This window comes from Wyeomyia smithii, chromosome 2 (genome assembly GCF_029784165.1).
Source record: "Wyeomyia smithii strain HCP4-BCI-WySm-NY-G18 chromosome 2, ASM2978416v1, whole genome shotgun sequence".
NCBI classification, from domain to species: Eukaryota; Metazoa; Arthropoda; class Insecta; order Diptera; family Culicidae; genus Wyeomyia; species Wyeomyia smithii.
The window spans coordinates 82,874,524-82,889,823 of NC_073695.1; the positions used below are offsets into that span (position 1 = coordinate 82,874,524).

Genomic DNA, 15,300 nt, shown 5'->3' on the forward strand with positions numbered 1-15,300 from the left:
ATCCTAAGAACCAAATTAATCTAGCAAATCTAGCAATCCAAAAATAAAATCATGTTAAAATCCCAAAACTAGAGAATCCTCAAATAATTACATAATGAAATCGCGAGAGCCTAAAATCCTAAACATAATAACACAAAATTAAAAAAGCCGTAATCCTAACAATCCTGAAAATTCCGAAGTTATGAGCCCTGAAATCTTATAATCCTTATACGTTATTAAGATAACGTTAGAAATATTATATTTTAAATTACTAAGCCTAGGGACCATCCATTAATCATGTCACGCAAAATTTGGAAAAAATTAACCACCCCCCCCCCCTCCCCCTTGTCTCAAACTGTTACAATTTCCTTGACCCTACCCCCTCAATTACGTCACGTTTTATACCCCATTTTATAATTGACTTAAAATTGAAAAATTTGTAAAAAATGCATTTTTTCTAAATTAGAACGGTTTTACTGGAAGAAAAACTGATAATGAAAGAAAAAGAAGATTATAAAAGATAACTAGAAAAAGCGTTTAACTATCCTTAGTTATTAGATTTTGTTTTGTTGTTGGAGTCGCAAATCGACGACATAGAAAACCGAGGCAGTAACTACAGTATCATTGCTGATTTCTAAATGACCATCCTCTTCTTCAATCCATTCGCAATCTAAATCTTCTCCTTATGGCACAATAGTCAAGCATCCTTATTCACGTTTAGTCACAATTTTTGTAGGATTAAGAGAAACTAAAAATGTATGGAATTGCGCTGTCAAATATAAACAAACATGCACGGTAAAAAAGAACTAACGAAAATTAGCTTTTTTAACTTATTTTATTTTAGCAAATCTTAAGAAAAAAAAGATCGTAGAACTATAAATGCATAATGTATCATCTGTGGTGTAGCTATGTGTCTTTTTGCCTTTCTCCTAGAAAGGTATAGCAATCACTTGCAAAACCGAAAATATAAAAGTGCTCCAAAGGGCCAAATGGCATATATCACTCGACTCAGCTCGACGAGCTGAGCATTTTCTGTATGTGTGTGTGTGAGTGTATGTGCAGATTTTTACTCTCACTCACTTTTCTCAGAGATGACTGGACCGATTTTCATGAAATTAATTGCAAATGAAAGGTCTTGTTGTCCCATAAAACCTATTAAATTTCATTGTAATCGGATTTTTAGTTTCGAGGTTATGTATCAAATAGTAAAAATCATAAAACATCATTATCTCAAAAACTACACAACCGATTTGAACAAAATTGGTCTCAAAAAAACGGGCTACCTGGAAAACCCTTAAGTTTGGAATTTTATAAAGATTGAACTTGTGGTTCAAAAGTTATGAAAAGAAATGTGTTCTGAAGACTGTTTAATCTCACTCATGTTTCTCAGAGATGGCTGAACCGATTTTCATAAAATCAGTGTCAAATGGAAGGTCCAGTTGCCCCATAAGACCCTATTGATTTGTTTTGCAATCGGACTATTAGTTTGCCTGTTATGTTTAAAAATGTGAAATCCAGCTATGCAAAGGAACATATTCCGATGACTACTTGGACTCACTCACTTTTCTCAGAGAAGGCTAACCCGATTTCCACAAAATTAGTGTCAAATGAATGGTCTAACTGCCTCAGAAGACCCTATTGAATTTTACTGTAATCGAACTGTAACTTCATCTGTAATGTACCGACTTGTGAAAATCACGAAACTTCATTATCTCAGAAACTACACAACCGATTTAATCAATATCGATATCAGATGAGCGGGCTAGTTAAGGGTAAACTGATGAATTATGATTGAACACGTGGTTTCAAAGTTTGGCTGCCCTATACGTTCCCATTTCATTTGATTATAATCGAACTTAAGCAACTGTTATGTATTAAATTGTTAACAATACAACGAAAGTCTATTATCTCAAAGAGTGCATGACTTATTTGAACATTACTAGTGTCATACGAACGAGTCATCTCTCTAACTCACAGAAAACAAACTTCATAACAATTTGATATGTGGCTCAAAAGTTATGGAAAGAAAAGAAATTCAAAGACTATTTAAAACTATACCTGCTTTAATCGATATATGTGGCCTTAACACGATTTAAGTGTGGTATCGTACTATTTGAACGTGTTTAAAGTCTGCAAATGCTTAACCAATCAGCCATAGGATATGATCAAAGTCAAAAAACAACTCGTTTGAAATGATTGGTTTTAATCGAAATGACAACATCCTCGACTGTTGGCTTGTGTACATCGCTTTAACTCTAAATATATTTCTATTGAGTGGTATTCGGTCATTTTCAGCAGATTTTCTGGCATCAATCTTACACCGGAAATACCCATATTGGGAGGTATTTAGTTATTTTGGTTGTTTTCCAAAAACTAAAAGTAGTCGTCTTTAAATTCAAAATGGTGTCAATGTTTGGTTTCTATGCATCATCTCGATTACGGAAATATCCATGTTGAGTATTATTTGGTCATTTCCGACTTTTTCTATATGTTGCCATTTAGCGATTCAGAGTGTTGCCTGAGGTCAATTGTTAGCTCATTGCATCATTCTGGTTCCAGAGATACTTATATTGGATGGTATTTGGTTATTTTAGGCTGTTTTTCACAAACCGGAAGTCGCCATCTTGGATTTCAAAATGGTATTTAAGATGCTGGTTAACCCTCTCCCGCTCACAAGGTTTATCATTGAAATTTATAGCTTCACGAGGAAATTCAAGCTGAACACTTTGTAGACTATCTAAAATTACTGTCAACTGTAGTATTTTGAAGAAAATGCCCAGTGATGCTCTGAGGCAGCATATAAAAGTTTATTGAACAACCGTAAGCACAACAAACTATTTTATGTCAAGATATGATGATTATAAAACTTGGTGCTTCAGAGTCACCATGAGCGGGAAAGGGTTGAAGAAAAACTCATATTGGGTGATATTTGGTCACTTTGGACTGTTTTTCAGAAGCCGAAAGTCGTCATTTTGAACTTAAATATTGCCTGTGAAATCAATTTCTGTCATCTGGGCGTAATTCTGCTTCCGAAAACATTCATATTGAATGGTATTTGGTCATTTCCGGCTGTTTGCCAGACACCGGAAGTCACCATCTTAAAATTCAAGATTGTGTCTGTGATCAATTTTTAGCTTCTGTGCATCTTTCTGGTTCCAGAAATACTCATATTTAATGGGAATCGTCCATTTCAGGCTGTTTTCCAGAAACCGGAAGTTGCCATCTTACAATTCAAAATGTTGTCTGAAGTCGATTTGTGGCTCCAGTGAATCATTACGGTTCCGGAAACACCCATATTGGGTGGTATTGGGTCGTTTGCGCTGTTTTTCCGACACCGGAAGTCCCCATATTTGATTTCATAATGGCATTTTGAGACAATTTCTGGATTTTGAACGGCATACTGGTTAAAGAAAAACTCATATTGGGTGGTATTTGGTCATTTCCAGCTGTTTCCAGAAACCGGAAGTCGCCATCTTAGAATTTAAAATGCTATCTGTGGTCGATTTTAGCTCCTGTGTATTATTCTAGATCCGGATATTATTATATTGGGTGGAAATCGGCCATTTTTGGCTGTTTTCCAGAAACCGGAAGTTGCCATCTTACAATCCAAAATGTTGTCTGAGGTCGATTATGGAACATATTTGTTACCACTAAAAACATTCACCTGCCAATATGGTTCCATTTAGTTGATTAGTTCGCGAGATGTGCAGAAATTTGTGAAGAAACATGTACTTCCAGACGAGGGAGGGGCGTTGAACCATTATGGACAAATTTGTTACCTCTAAAAACATTCACATACCAAATTTGGTTGTATTTTCTTGATTGGTTCTTGAACTGTGCGAAATTTGTGTTTCATTTTTATGGGATCCCTCCCTTATAGAAGAGGGAGTCGGGTTTCAAACCATTATGTACATATGTGTTACCACTAAAAACATTTACCTGCCAAATTTTGTTTCATTTGGTTGATTAGTTCTCGAGATGTGCACAAATTTGTGTTTCATCTAACTATTATGAACATATTAGTTACCCCTTAAAACATCCACGCGCCAAATTCGGTTTCATTTGCTTGGTTTGTTCTTGAGTTGTGCAGAAATTCATGTTTCATTTGTATGGGACCCCTCCCTTCCAGAAGAGGGAGGGGTCTCAAACTATCATAGGAACCTTTATCGGCACCAAAAACCCCTACATACAAATTTTCACGTCGATCGGTTCGGTAGTTTACGAGCCTGATGGATCAGACAGACAGACAGACCGAACTGCATTTTTATATGTATAGATTACAACATCAATATTTTAGAACCCAAAGAGTGAATATACCTTTATTGGATTGAAGCGTTCATGTAAATCTGTTTTTACAAATAAAAAATTGAATGAGAAAGGCTGGGTCTGACCGCTAGGTGGATTAATTTAGGTTTTTTTAGTTGAAATGTGATGTCACACTTAACTGCCGTGAGATGACAAAGTGATGTAAGTGCCACTTTCTCGAATATGAGTTTTTCATGCCAATTTGTTCATTATTCGAAGATCTATCTTTTGGTATCTTCCTTTTCGTTGTTACTTATTCGTACGTTGCATAAAATCAAAAAAACAAAGTGACTTTGGCACACATTTCCATACAAAAGTGACGAAGAATTCTTTCGTTTTTGGGCCGTACTGAAAAACTGATCACTTGGATCTACGTCACATTGTCATCTCACGGCAGTTAAGCTAACCCCCCTTCCCCATATGTCACAAAATGTCACAATAATCTAAACCATCTCCCCCTTAGTGCGTGACATCATTAATGGATGGTCCCTTAGCAGGTCTCGTAGTACAATATTGGGATTCAAGGTTTGTTCGAATCCTGGCACGGGAGAGACTGTTAGTCTTAATAAGATCTGAATAAGGTAGCGCTAGTCACGCAATTGTCCTGTATACTAACGCTTATGGTAGCAAAATCCGTGCTCATTAACCCATTGTGGACCAAACCTAGATACTGATTTTTCTAACACGTGATTTTCATGACGTTGGTTTGTATTGTTCTAATCAAGGAAAAAATGATAAAAACATTTTTTTTCGACTTTCCACAACCGAGTTTTTTACTGTTTGTTTCACAATACAGTGAACCCAAGTGTGAAAAATATGCTTGCAGAACATTAGTATATGGCACAAAAACAATATTATCTGATAACTAACGTTTGCATTAAAAAAATGGACAAAATTTGACGATTTTTCATGGGTTTATCTTTACACGCACTAACGAAACTACGCATGCAGTATCAATCATATTAACCCATGAGTCAGCAGTAGAAAATTGACAACTCTATAAGTCGAACTCTAACCGTGATAGCCAAAACAGTAAAGCTACTCCGTTCAGAAGTGTGCGCGTTCAAAGAACGGTACCCCATTACGTCGAAAACGGACATCGTGCGGCAGCTCCTGGACACCGGACACGCCCGTTCCGGCATCTACAACATCTTGGCCCTATTGGACAACAATCAGAGCATTGAAAGAAAACTCGGTTCCGGACGGGCGACGACCCTGAGCGACAAGAAGCTCCAAAGGATGCCGAAGAGGAAGAACGAGGGAAAAGTGGCTACATCGCGGCGTGCGCTCGGTCAGGAGGTCAATGCAACCGGCTGAACAGTGAAAAAGTAAAAAAGCTCTAGCAGCAACAGTAGCGATTGCAACGGGTGTCAGCATCGTTAGTGACAGGGCCAGCTGGTGCAGCGGCACTTCCTCTAGGAAAAAGCTGTCTTTGTGCCGTAGTGGGCAGCATCAGTAGACATACATCAGCCGGCACTTGCTCTAATGAAAAGTTGCCGTATTTTGACAACACACAAACGTTTTGAGAGGGGAAGGGACCGAGGCATATGGACGTTAGGCATATGGGTGTTCGGCATAGTATGCTAGGCATACAGACGCGAGGCATAATGGATACGAGGCATACTGCCACAAGGCATAACGGACGCGATATCGAATGGACGCGAGGCCGAATACGATGTTGTATGATCACGTGAGATCCAATTATCGCGACTATGTGTTCCGGATTTGCAACATCCATTCCGAATCAGAATGTCTATTGAAAAATATGTTGCACATTCGATGATTGACAAAAAGCGTCATTCAATGAATTGTATATTTAACTCAGATATTTTTTACTCTAGGTATATTTTAGCTTAGACTAATATGATGTCTCTAAGGTAAAAGTTTTCCGAAAAGTTTGAAACAATCCCCATTCTTGAACAATTTCAACCTGCTTCAACAAGCACGATATGCTTGTGTTTCGTCAAATACATGATGTTTGCACAAAAAAATACTACTGGCATATAGACCGTTCCGATAATTATAAATACACTTACGATCAACCGTCATTTCAAATAACGTGCTGTATTCAACCAATCGTTGACTGCGTCCTGTTGTTTACATCCAAAAAAAACAGATGCTGTCATTTTTTCTAACATTTAGTGCGAAATTTGGAAAATGCGTGGCCTTTCTCCCGAGCAAAGAAAGCGAATTGTGCACAAATGGGGCACCGTGAGTGGTCTTTCTATAAAAAAATTAGCCAGAGAAGAAGGTATAAGTGTCGGAGCAGTTCAAACCGCATTGCGGAAGTATTGTGAAGAGTGCACATTTACTGATGCCCCAAGACGTGGTAGGAAACCCGGGCCTGTTGATCCCACAATGGACAAAAAGGTTAAGGAATACTACAAGCGGCATCCTTCAGTATCAGTACGACATGTGGCGAGAAAGCTTGGAACCTCGGCGAGTAACGTTATGCGTGCCAAGAGAAGAATGGGTCTGCAGACCCGTCGGAAGCAGAAGCAGCCAAAACGAAATCCAAAACAAGCTGAATCTGTGAAACCGAGAGCTCGGAAGCTTTATGACAAACTTCAGACCAAAAAAATGGGGTGTGTTATCATGGATGACGAAACCCACATAAACCCGAAGGGAAAGGATGTCCCTGGACCAGTGAAAGCCATTTACACCGAAAAATTCGGCAAGAAGGTAATGGTTTGGCAGGCCATTTGTGAATGTGGGAAAATATCTCGTCCATTCATTACGAATGACACAATGTATGCTAAAATTTACGTGAAAGAGAGTTTGCAGAAAAGGTTGTTACTCATAGTAAGGCAGCATAACAATCCTCCAATCTTTTGGCCCGATTTTGCTTCCTGCCATTACTCTAAGGATGCACTAGGGAGGTATAAAACAAATAATGACACATGTGTCCCAAAGGAGATGAATCCTCCAAACTGCCCTGAAATTCGCCCTATTGAAACTTTTTGGTCTTTGACCAAGGCAAAGCTGAGGAAATATGTCAAACCAGCGGACAATGTTGAAAAATTTAAAAAAGATTGGCTTAAAGTGGTAAAAATGGTCGGAGAACACACTGTGCAAAAGCTTATGAGTAGTGTTAAGAGAAAAGTTAGAGAACTCGCGTATCCTACGAAAAATAATCCCAACTTGAATTGAAACTGGAAAGAAAACACTTATTATCTATATTTCAGAATAAAATGACCCGAAAAATCCTGTATTTTTTTTTGTTTTATTCAAGAAAAAAGATGTATTTATAATTTTCGGAACAGTCTATGATATCGTCAGATATAAACGATATTCTTTCGAGTGTTGTTGAATATATTTCAAAAATTGATTTCCAGGGGAGGCTGAAAATAAACATACGTACATTCGCTGAACAAACACATTGATTCTGTCTGCAGACTCTCAGACTCCGGGCCATTCAATTCCTGGCAAGAAGGAATGATCTCCAAGCCGAGCTACAAACAAAAACAAAAATAAAAATAATGTAGTATAACGAGCACGAAGTTTCGTTGAAAAAATAAAGTAAATAAAGTGACATTGAAACTGTGATTGTGTTGCAAGATATTGACCTCGATGATCCTAGGGTTTTTGCTGGAGAATTACGAATGACTTATAAAAAATGTATTTTTCTTGAAAACGGTCGTTACATTTCTTTTAAGTTTTATGTCAAAAAATATGTGTATTTTCACGTCCTTCTGAATGAAAATACACTAAGGTCGTTTTTTACGCGGGGAATGCGTTCCAAATTTGTATGAGCCCGCGTAAAAAACGACTTTTTTGAGTTGCAAATATAACAAAGAAAACCGTTCTAAAACGTTAAAACCTCGTTTGAATATGATAGTGGCCAATCTAGAGAGCAAAATTCAATATTTTAAATTTTGAGTATTTACACCAAAAATTGTGATTTTTTTTGAAAACTGATATATGATCACTCGTGGCTTAAAACGGAAAACGTGATTGAAATGAGGTCGATATCTTGTACCGTTTTTGAGTAATGGAGGAAAGCAACCCGCGTAAAAAACGACCTTACTGTACTCATAAATATGATGAGTCAATAATTTAATTACATCGACAGCTGGAAACTCTAATGCTTTGTCATTCAAACCATAGAAAACGAATATTAAAAAAAATATCTCAGAGTATATCGCATAAAAAGATCAGAGTAGTAGAAAATTTCTCATGTCAAAAGGCTGCGTTATCACGCATTCCTCAGCCTTTCGGTTCAAATCGGCAAATGCCACAGGCAATTTAAAATTTCCCACGCTTCCGGCACAATGTCGTGCACTTTTACCTCGCTCAGATCGGATATATAGATTGTGTATTCACGTGCTCCAGTATAGATTATTCAAAGCTGCATGGCGACCCAGTGCATGCCCCTGGTTCAGCTAATTATCATCCCGCTAATGATCCCTGCTAATTAGTGGAAAAATATGTGCTAATGAACCTGGTTGGTACAGTTGAGCGACACATCAGTGCATTCAAAGTAATTGGTTTAATTTTAGCGTAGAGCATTACCAAGAAATTAAATTGTTCCTCTAAACGTCACACAGTTTATTGCTTAACTGTCATCAATATAGCGATAAGAAAAACTTCAACGCGTTAGGCTTTTTGTTTGTTAATAGTTTACGTTGTTTATTTGTTTATTACAGTCAAAACTTGTCAGAAGTAGCGCTCGCTGATTACTTTTCCTGGTAGCGTGCAGTTCCCGCTCCAAAAAAAGGAAATGAATAATTCCAATATATGATACAAAATACCGCCATTTTACGCTCATTATTACGTACTAGTGAGTGTGTGTCCTTTTTCATAAGTTACGCTTACACGACTATGCTAAATATTAATGTATTATCAACAAAATTCAACAGCGTGAACAGATTAGCAGCATACGGATAAACACACTGTTACTGTTACTCTAGCGTTATCGGAATTCGCTTTGCTTTCCGAACAATTTGATCTACGATTATGGGCCGTGAAATTTCATTTGTTAGATGTTTGAAAATCAATAGGTCATTGTGCTGTCGCGTTTGCCAGCTTCAAGATGGAGAAAAATTCGGTAAAATGCTCAGTACAAAACCTGTTGATTCCCAGTGATAGATTAGGTAATGAAATGTAATAAAAAAGTGTTCAATTTCACTACTAGCTAATTAGTAGTATTTTTAAATTTCGATAAATTAAAAAAACGAATTTACTAGCAGTATGAAAAGAATCTGCCAGGCGGGAAAAGTCGATTGGGAAGTAATTACACAAGGAAGGGTTTTCTGATGATGTGCCATTAAATTTTCAACGCTTAGCCGATATTTTTTCTGTTAGATTATTTGTCACTAAAAGATTCAACTAGCAGAAACAGTACCTGTCTATGTTTGTCGGGCTCTTTGCTAACTGTTTCCACAGGGTTACTTCCAGATTACCGTGGGTTTTGCCAAACATTTGAAAAAATCTTTCATTTTGCTTGTCTAAATATTTTGCTTCCATTAAGGGCTTGTAGCGACTTCCCTAGCTAAAATATGTTCCACACAGGTATGAACAGTACTTAATTTCAACAAAAAACGGAGATTTCGAGGTCATGGATTATTCTTAGGCGTTTTTTTAACAAAATACTTGAACGAAACAGGACGAACTGATATTTTTTAACATGAAAAAATGTGACTGCGCTGTTTTACGTCTAGTCAGCCTGACTATAAGCTAATAACATGAACTCAAAGTAAAGTTCTTGCTCTTACTACTTGCACAAACGAAAATCGTAATATAACTGGTAGCTGAAGGTTGAATATCGATAAGATATATTAGTACTTTGTTACCATCCATGATCTTTCATCTATTGCAGTTGTTAACGTTTCCACTTTCACCTATTTTGGTTGATTTGACTTTGCACTTTTGTATCGATTAGTATTCGCTGCTTAAATGTTAAGTAGTACCTATGTATGCCCAATATCTGTAGCATAATTATTATACACACATGCATATGCAAATCGATCAACGATCAATATTTTACAAGTTTTGCTCTTTTCTGTTTTTTTTTCTGCAGTTCTTATACTATCACGCACAAATATTGCCACCTAGCAAACGCAAAGGCAAGAGAAAACATGCAAACTGACTGGCCCCTTCTCGCAGTGCACTAGGTACATACATTCGATGGGGGGAAAGCATGAGAAAGCCACTTGATTTTTTTGCCGTCCGCCAGTCTTCGGTTCTGAAGCTGGTTGTTTTTTTTAGATCGGTGGCAAGGCCCACAGTGTTGCCGTCTTATCAGCCGATGTCGAGAGAAATGAGAAATCTACCGGATGCCAGCGACCCGATATCACCTTGTCCGCGTGCTGGGCGACCACTACCGAGGGCAACGGCATGGTTAGGTCACCTTGCAGATCGGTCAACACCAATTTGTTGTCGTAACCGGCCGTTAGCAAGTAGTACGCAGATGGTGAAAAACGGATTGATCTGTTGGGAAAGAGTAATTGATCTTAAGTCGGTCAAAATCGGCTAGAGTATTGCACAGTCGGTTACCTAACATCAGAGGCGTGGGGCTTGAAGCACTGAATCGGGCGATTTCCTCGAATGTCGTACAACACACATGAACTGTCTTCGTGACCTGAAACCAATAGACGTCCGGAAGGATCAACGCATACGGCGGCGACGGGAGAGCCTTGTCGCGAACCAGGTGATGTTGCCGGGGTAACCATATTGACACAACCTCGTGTTCGCAAGTCCCAGAAGCGAACGGTTTTGTCCTGAAACATGGAAAAGAAGCATTTAGTAAACCTAGAGCAACAGCAATGAATCCAAATGATTTTAAATACCTGCGAACCGGACACGAACATCACACTACCCCAGTTGTACAGCGACAGGACATGTCCGCCATGTCCGCTCAGTGCCTGGAACGGTGTCGAAGTCTCGCAATCGGTAACATAAATTTTGCAATCACCCGCACCGCCGCTAATCAGCAGACTGGACTTGTTCGAGGTGTCCTCCAGAAAGCACAGATCACGCACCGTACCGTCGTGCATTGTTAGCTCGATTTCCTGGCCCTCCAGCTGCTTTTGGTTCTCGTTGAAGCGCATCAGTTTAACAGTTTTATCGTTCGATCCGGTCGCTATCAGGTCACCCACCGGGGACCACGCCATGCAGTAAATCGATCCTTTGTGATGTTTGGTACGCTTGAACAGCACCGTTGGCTGGTAGGTGGTATGGTCTTCCCTGTAAGTTGAATTGTTCGAGTTAGAATCGTGGATAGAAAACGTGCGGAAAATTAGAAATTGAGGTTTTTTTTTGTTCTCGCATTGAATGGTGTTGATGCAACGTGTTCTGTGACTTAAAGTTTTCGAATCATTAAATTTCCAAAATATGGGTCAAGTATCTCAAATTTCAGATGATTCTTAGAAGCGTGACATTTGGATATTTGATGATATTTAAACAAATGTTTGGAATGTGATCTTGTCAGTGACAAAGTTTTTTTTCTCATAACGCTAAATCTATTTTATATAGTTTTAATAGGGGTCTTAACGTCGGGCTCGTATACAAATATCCAGCCGTAAACTGTGTATCTTCTATTACTCGTCAAGGAGGTGAGTATTTTTGCGGCTAGGTATTCGTATACGAGCTCGACATGAATACCCATAATGATACTTTGGCAAATACTGGCTTTCACTCAATACGGCAATCTTATTCAATACGCAACTGAGTTCTCGCTATCATATACTTTTAGCTGTGTGAAAATGTCTGATTTTGTGCTTAATATTCGTTATTTGCGGGAAGTGTTACTTTTCTCATATCATTCAAAAAAAACGGCGGCTGAAGTGCATCGAGAGTTTAAAAAGTCTACAAAATGTCGTTCTAAGTGCAATAACGTGCCGTGATTGACGGTAATGTCGATGTTTACGACTGTCCGCTTGAAAAAAGGTAAAAAAACTATCAAAGACACTGAATTGGAAGAATTGCTCGATCCCTGCTTAACGCAGAAACAGCTTCGGTATCGGGAGTTATCCGCCAAACCGTTTCAAAGCGATCTCATGCTTAAAATATAAATTTAAATAGAATAAATATTTAAAACCAAGAAACTCAAGTTTTTTTATAACTTAAAGCCAATTGACGTTGAGCCTCCTTTTTTCGTCTGTGAAAAACTGCTGCGGCGTCAAAAAGGGAGTGTTACTTTTATCGCATCGTGACAGGTGAAAAAAATGGATTTATTACAGCAACCCAAAAAAGAGGAAGTCATGGGGACCACCCGGTCACCCTTCTTCGTCATCGGCTCGCTATACACGATTGGAAGGTTATGCTGTGTATTTGATGGGACCAAATTGGTATCATTTATTATGAGCTGTTGATACCGAGCGAAACCATCACTGATCTGCTACAACCCGAGCAGATGCACAAAAGTGATTTTTCTGCATGACAACGCCCGGCATCATGCTGCCTCAGTTTTTCTTTATTTCGAATCACGACTTATTTTTGAGAAGGGCTTTTGTTAAAACACGAAGTATTTCTCCTCGCGGTGTGACTGGACGATATCAATTTAATGATAAAATAGATGAGCACACGCAAATCAAATAAATGACATCGTGTTAATCGCGACGCCTTTTGTAGTAGAACTACGTCTGTTTTTACCCTGTAACATACGGGTGCAATATGCAAATTTATTGACGGAAAGGAAACGAAATTCGTCCCTTTTTAAATGTTTATAAGTCGGTTTGTTTTTTTCTATTCCCTTCATTCTTACACCAAACAATTCGGAAAATATACACGCATCCGCCCACATCCAGGAAATTATTGTTTGATTTTTTTCTCTGTGTGGACTCATCACTGCGACCAGACATTTGATCCATTGTGATATGGCCCAAGTGTTTTTTGTAGTCGCACTTCATATTATTGGCACTATCACCATTGAAGTAAGTGATACGCTTTTCATTTTTAACCTTGCTGTGTGTAAGGTTTTACCCTTCTGTTTCAAGCCATCTGCTCTACTATACCGATTCTCTTACAATGCTACCAAAATCACCAAATTTCGATTCCCTCGAGGGAGACCTCATATAACGTTCATCTTTGACCAGGTTTATTGTGAGAGAGAATTATTATGTTAAAAGGAAGGAGTCATGTCGAAACCTAGTTCCTCCTATGTAAGCAGTTTCGAAGCGAAATGCGGCAGTATCAGCTGGCTTCCCGAATTTGTTCTCGGCTTCAACAAATCACTCACAATGTGGTCCCATATCTCAGCAACGCGGTTGCAGCAAACGTTCCAAATTGTCGGTCGAGGGCTTCGGCTTTCTTCCCATCGATGAAGCTTTACCTTATTTTGGTAACAACACAAGCAAGCATTCTGTGCTGGATCCTGATGAAAACAACTTTTTCAGTGTGTATTATTAGAATGCCTTATTCACTCACTGTGGAGGTAGCACAGAGGTTGCGATCAGCATCATATCCAATTTTGAACAGCAAACTGTCCTTCTTAGGGCAACTGAACACTTAATTGAAGGTTAATCATTTGTTCGAAATGCTTTCTTATTCTGGCATGTTGGTTCTTTGAATGTTTGAAATCGCTGTTATTCTCATTCATGTCTAACTAACAACATTTAGTTCAGCAGTAAAAAACCTGTTGTATCGCCGTGAATGTAGCTCACATGGTAGAGCGCCTGCTTAGCATGTGAGAAATACGGGGATTGATGCTATCGTGACGATTTGGGATATTGTTTAGTTGAAATAGGTTGATAGATAAGGAATTGTTCACAACCACGTGAAGGCTGGGGTGTCCCAAAAAAAAAACGATGTTGAAAAAGTCAAGGTGCTCAGCTCTAAATTGAAAGATAATGTTATTTACAGCATTTTTGTAAAACATTTCGACTTTCTAAAAAAAATTTTTCAGGTTGCCCAAACGTGATTTATGAAGAAATGAGTCAAATAACTGAATGCAATGCTAAACTGAACCATGCAAACCCCACAAAATAAAAAAAATATATGGAAAAATTTAGGAACCGAACAGAATTGAAAAAAGTGCAAAAGAGTGGGTTTGTAGCTTGAAAAAGTCATTTTTTCATAAATCACGTTTGGGCAACCTGAAAACGATTCTTTAGAAAGTCGAAATGTTCTACAAAAATGCTATAAATAACATTATCTTTCAATTCAGGGCTGAGCACCTTGACTTTTTCAACATCGATTTTTTTTTCGGGACAGCCTAGTGAGGGCCCACGATCACTGACATATATTTCGTACTACAGTATAGTACAAAACGCGCATAACTCTGTGTTGTATTATTGTCGTACAACAGACGATTCTCTTCGTGATCATGCATTTTGACTATTGCTATTCAACTGAGTCAGCAACCTAGTATGAAATTTAAAATCGTCTTATTACCATGACAACTACTACGTACACCAAATAACGGTTACGCGTATCGGAAGACTTGGTTTTCGATATTGAGCCTCAAAAAATATCTTCCACAACGATGAGTAGCAAAGAAAATATGATTCATCTATTATCTTTTCACCTTAAAAGAGTGTCTGTAATATTGTCATGATTGCTATGGATTATAAACGAAAAAAATGTTTTTGTTACTAGTATTAAAAGCAAGGCAACGAATAAGAAATAGGTAGATTTATGAATGTCATGTTAAACGAGATATGCACCTTCATGAAGATAAAACTATGTAAAAAAACGAAAGCAGCAATCAACACTGGTTCTGAAGTAATCAAACCGTTGCGTAGCCTCAGAACGAAGAATAGGGAATACAGAGTATGATTAATAACGGTTATTCCTCATCACTCCAGAGTTCCGTTTCGGATGTTATTTACATTTTGCGTGAAATCTCACTTTGTTCGAAACATGATACGCTAACAGGAATGGTTGATTATTTAATTCGATACAAGACGATTACACAGTGCAACAATTTTTTGCCTTGGCTTCTATGCATGATTTTTTGATGTATTTTGACGTAAAAATAAATTTCCCAGAGTTTGACCAAATTTCACCTTAAGGGGCAACAGTGGCGCCATTTTGAATTTTTGAGAAATCAGAAATTTTCGATGTTTTTTCGATGCA

General features: G+C 38.1%; 1 protein-coding gene across 5 annotated transcripts in view; it reads right to left on the reverse strand.

Moving 5' to 3' along the window:
* Nucleotides 1-8,886: 8,886 nt before the first annotated feature.
* Nucleotides 8,887-15,300, reverse strand: part of LOC129719469 (WD repeat-containing protein 47) — a 183,239-nt gene continuing 176,825 nt past the window's right edge. For all 5 annotated transcript variants that reach the window (XM_055670814.1, XM_055670815.1, XM_055670813.1 and 2 more), the window contains 3 exons: nt 11,073-11,469; nt 10,780-11,003; nt 8,887-10,713 (listed from right to left, as the gene is read on the reverse strand). In XM_055670814.1, coding sequence (XP_055526789.1) covers nt 10,488-10,713; nt 10,780-11,003; nt 11,073-11,469 — 847 coding nt within the window. In that variant the 3' untranslated portion in view covers nt 8,887-10,487. The remainder of the gene's footprint in view (nt 10,714-10,779; nt 11,004-11,072; nt 11,470-15,300) is intronic.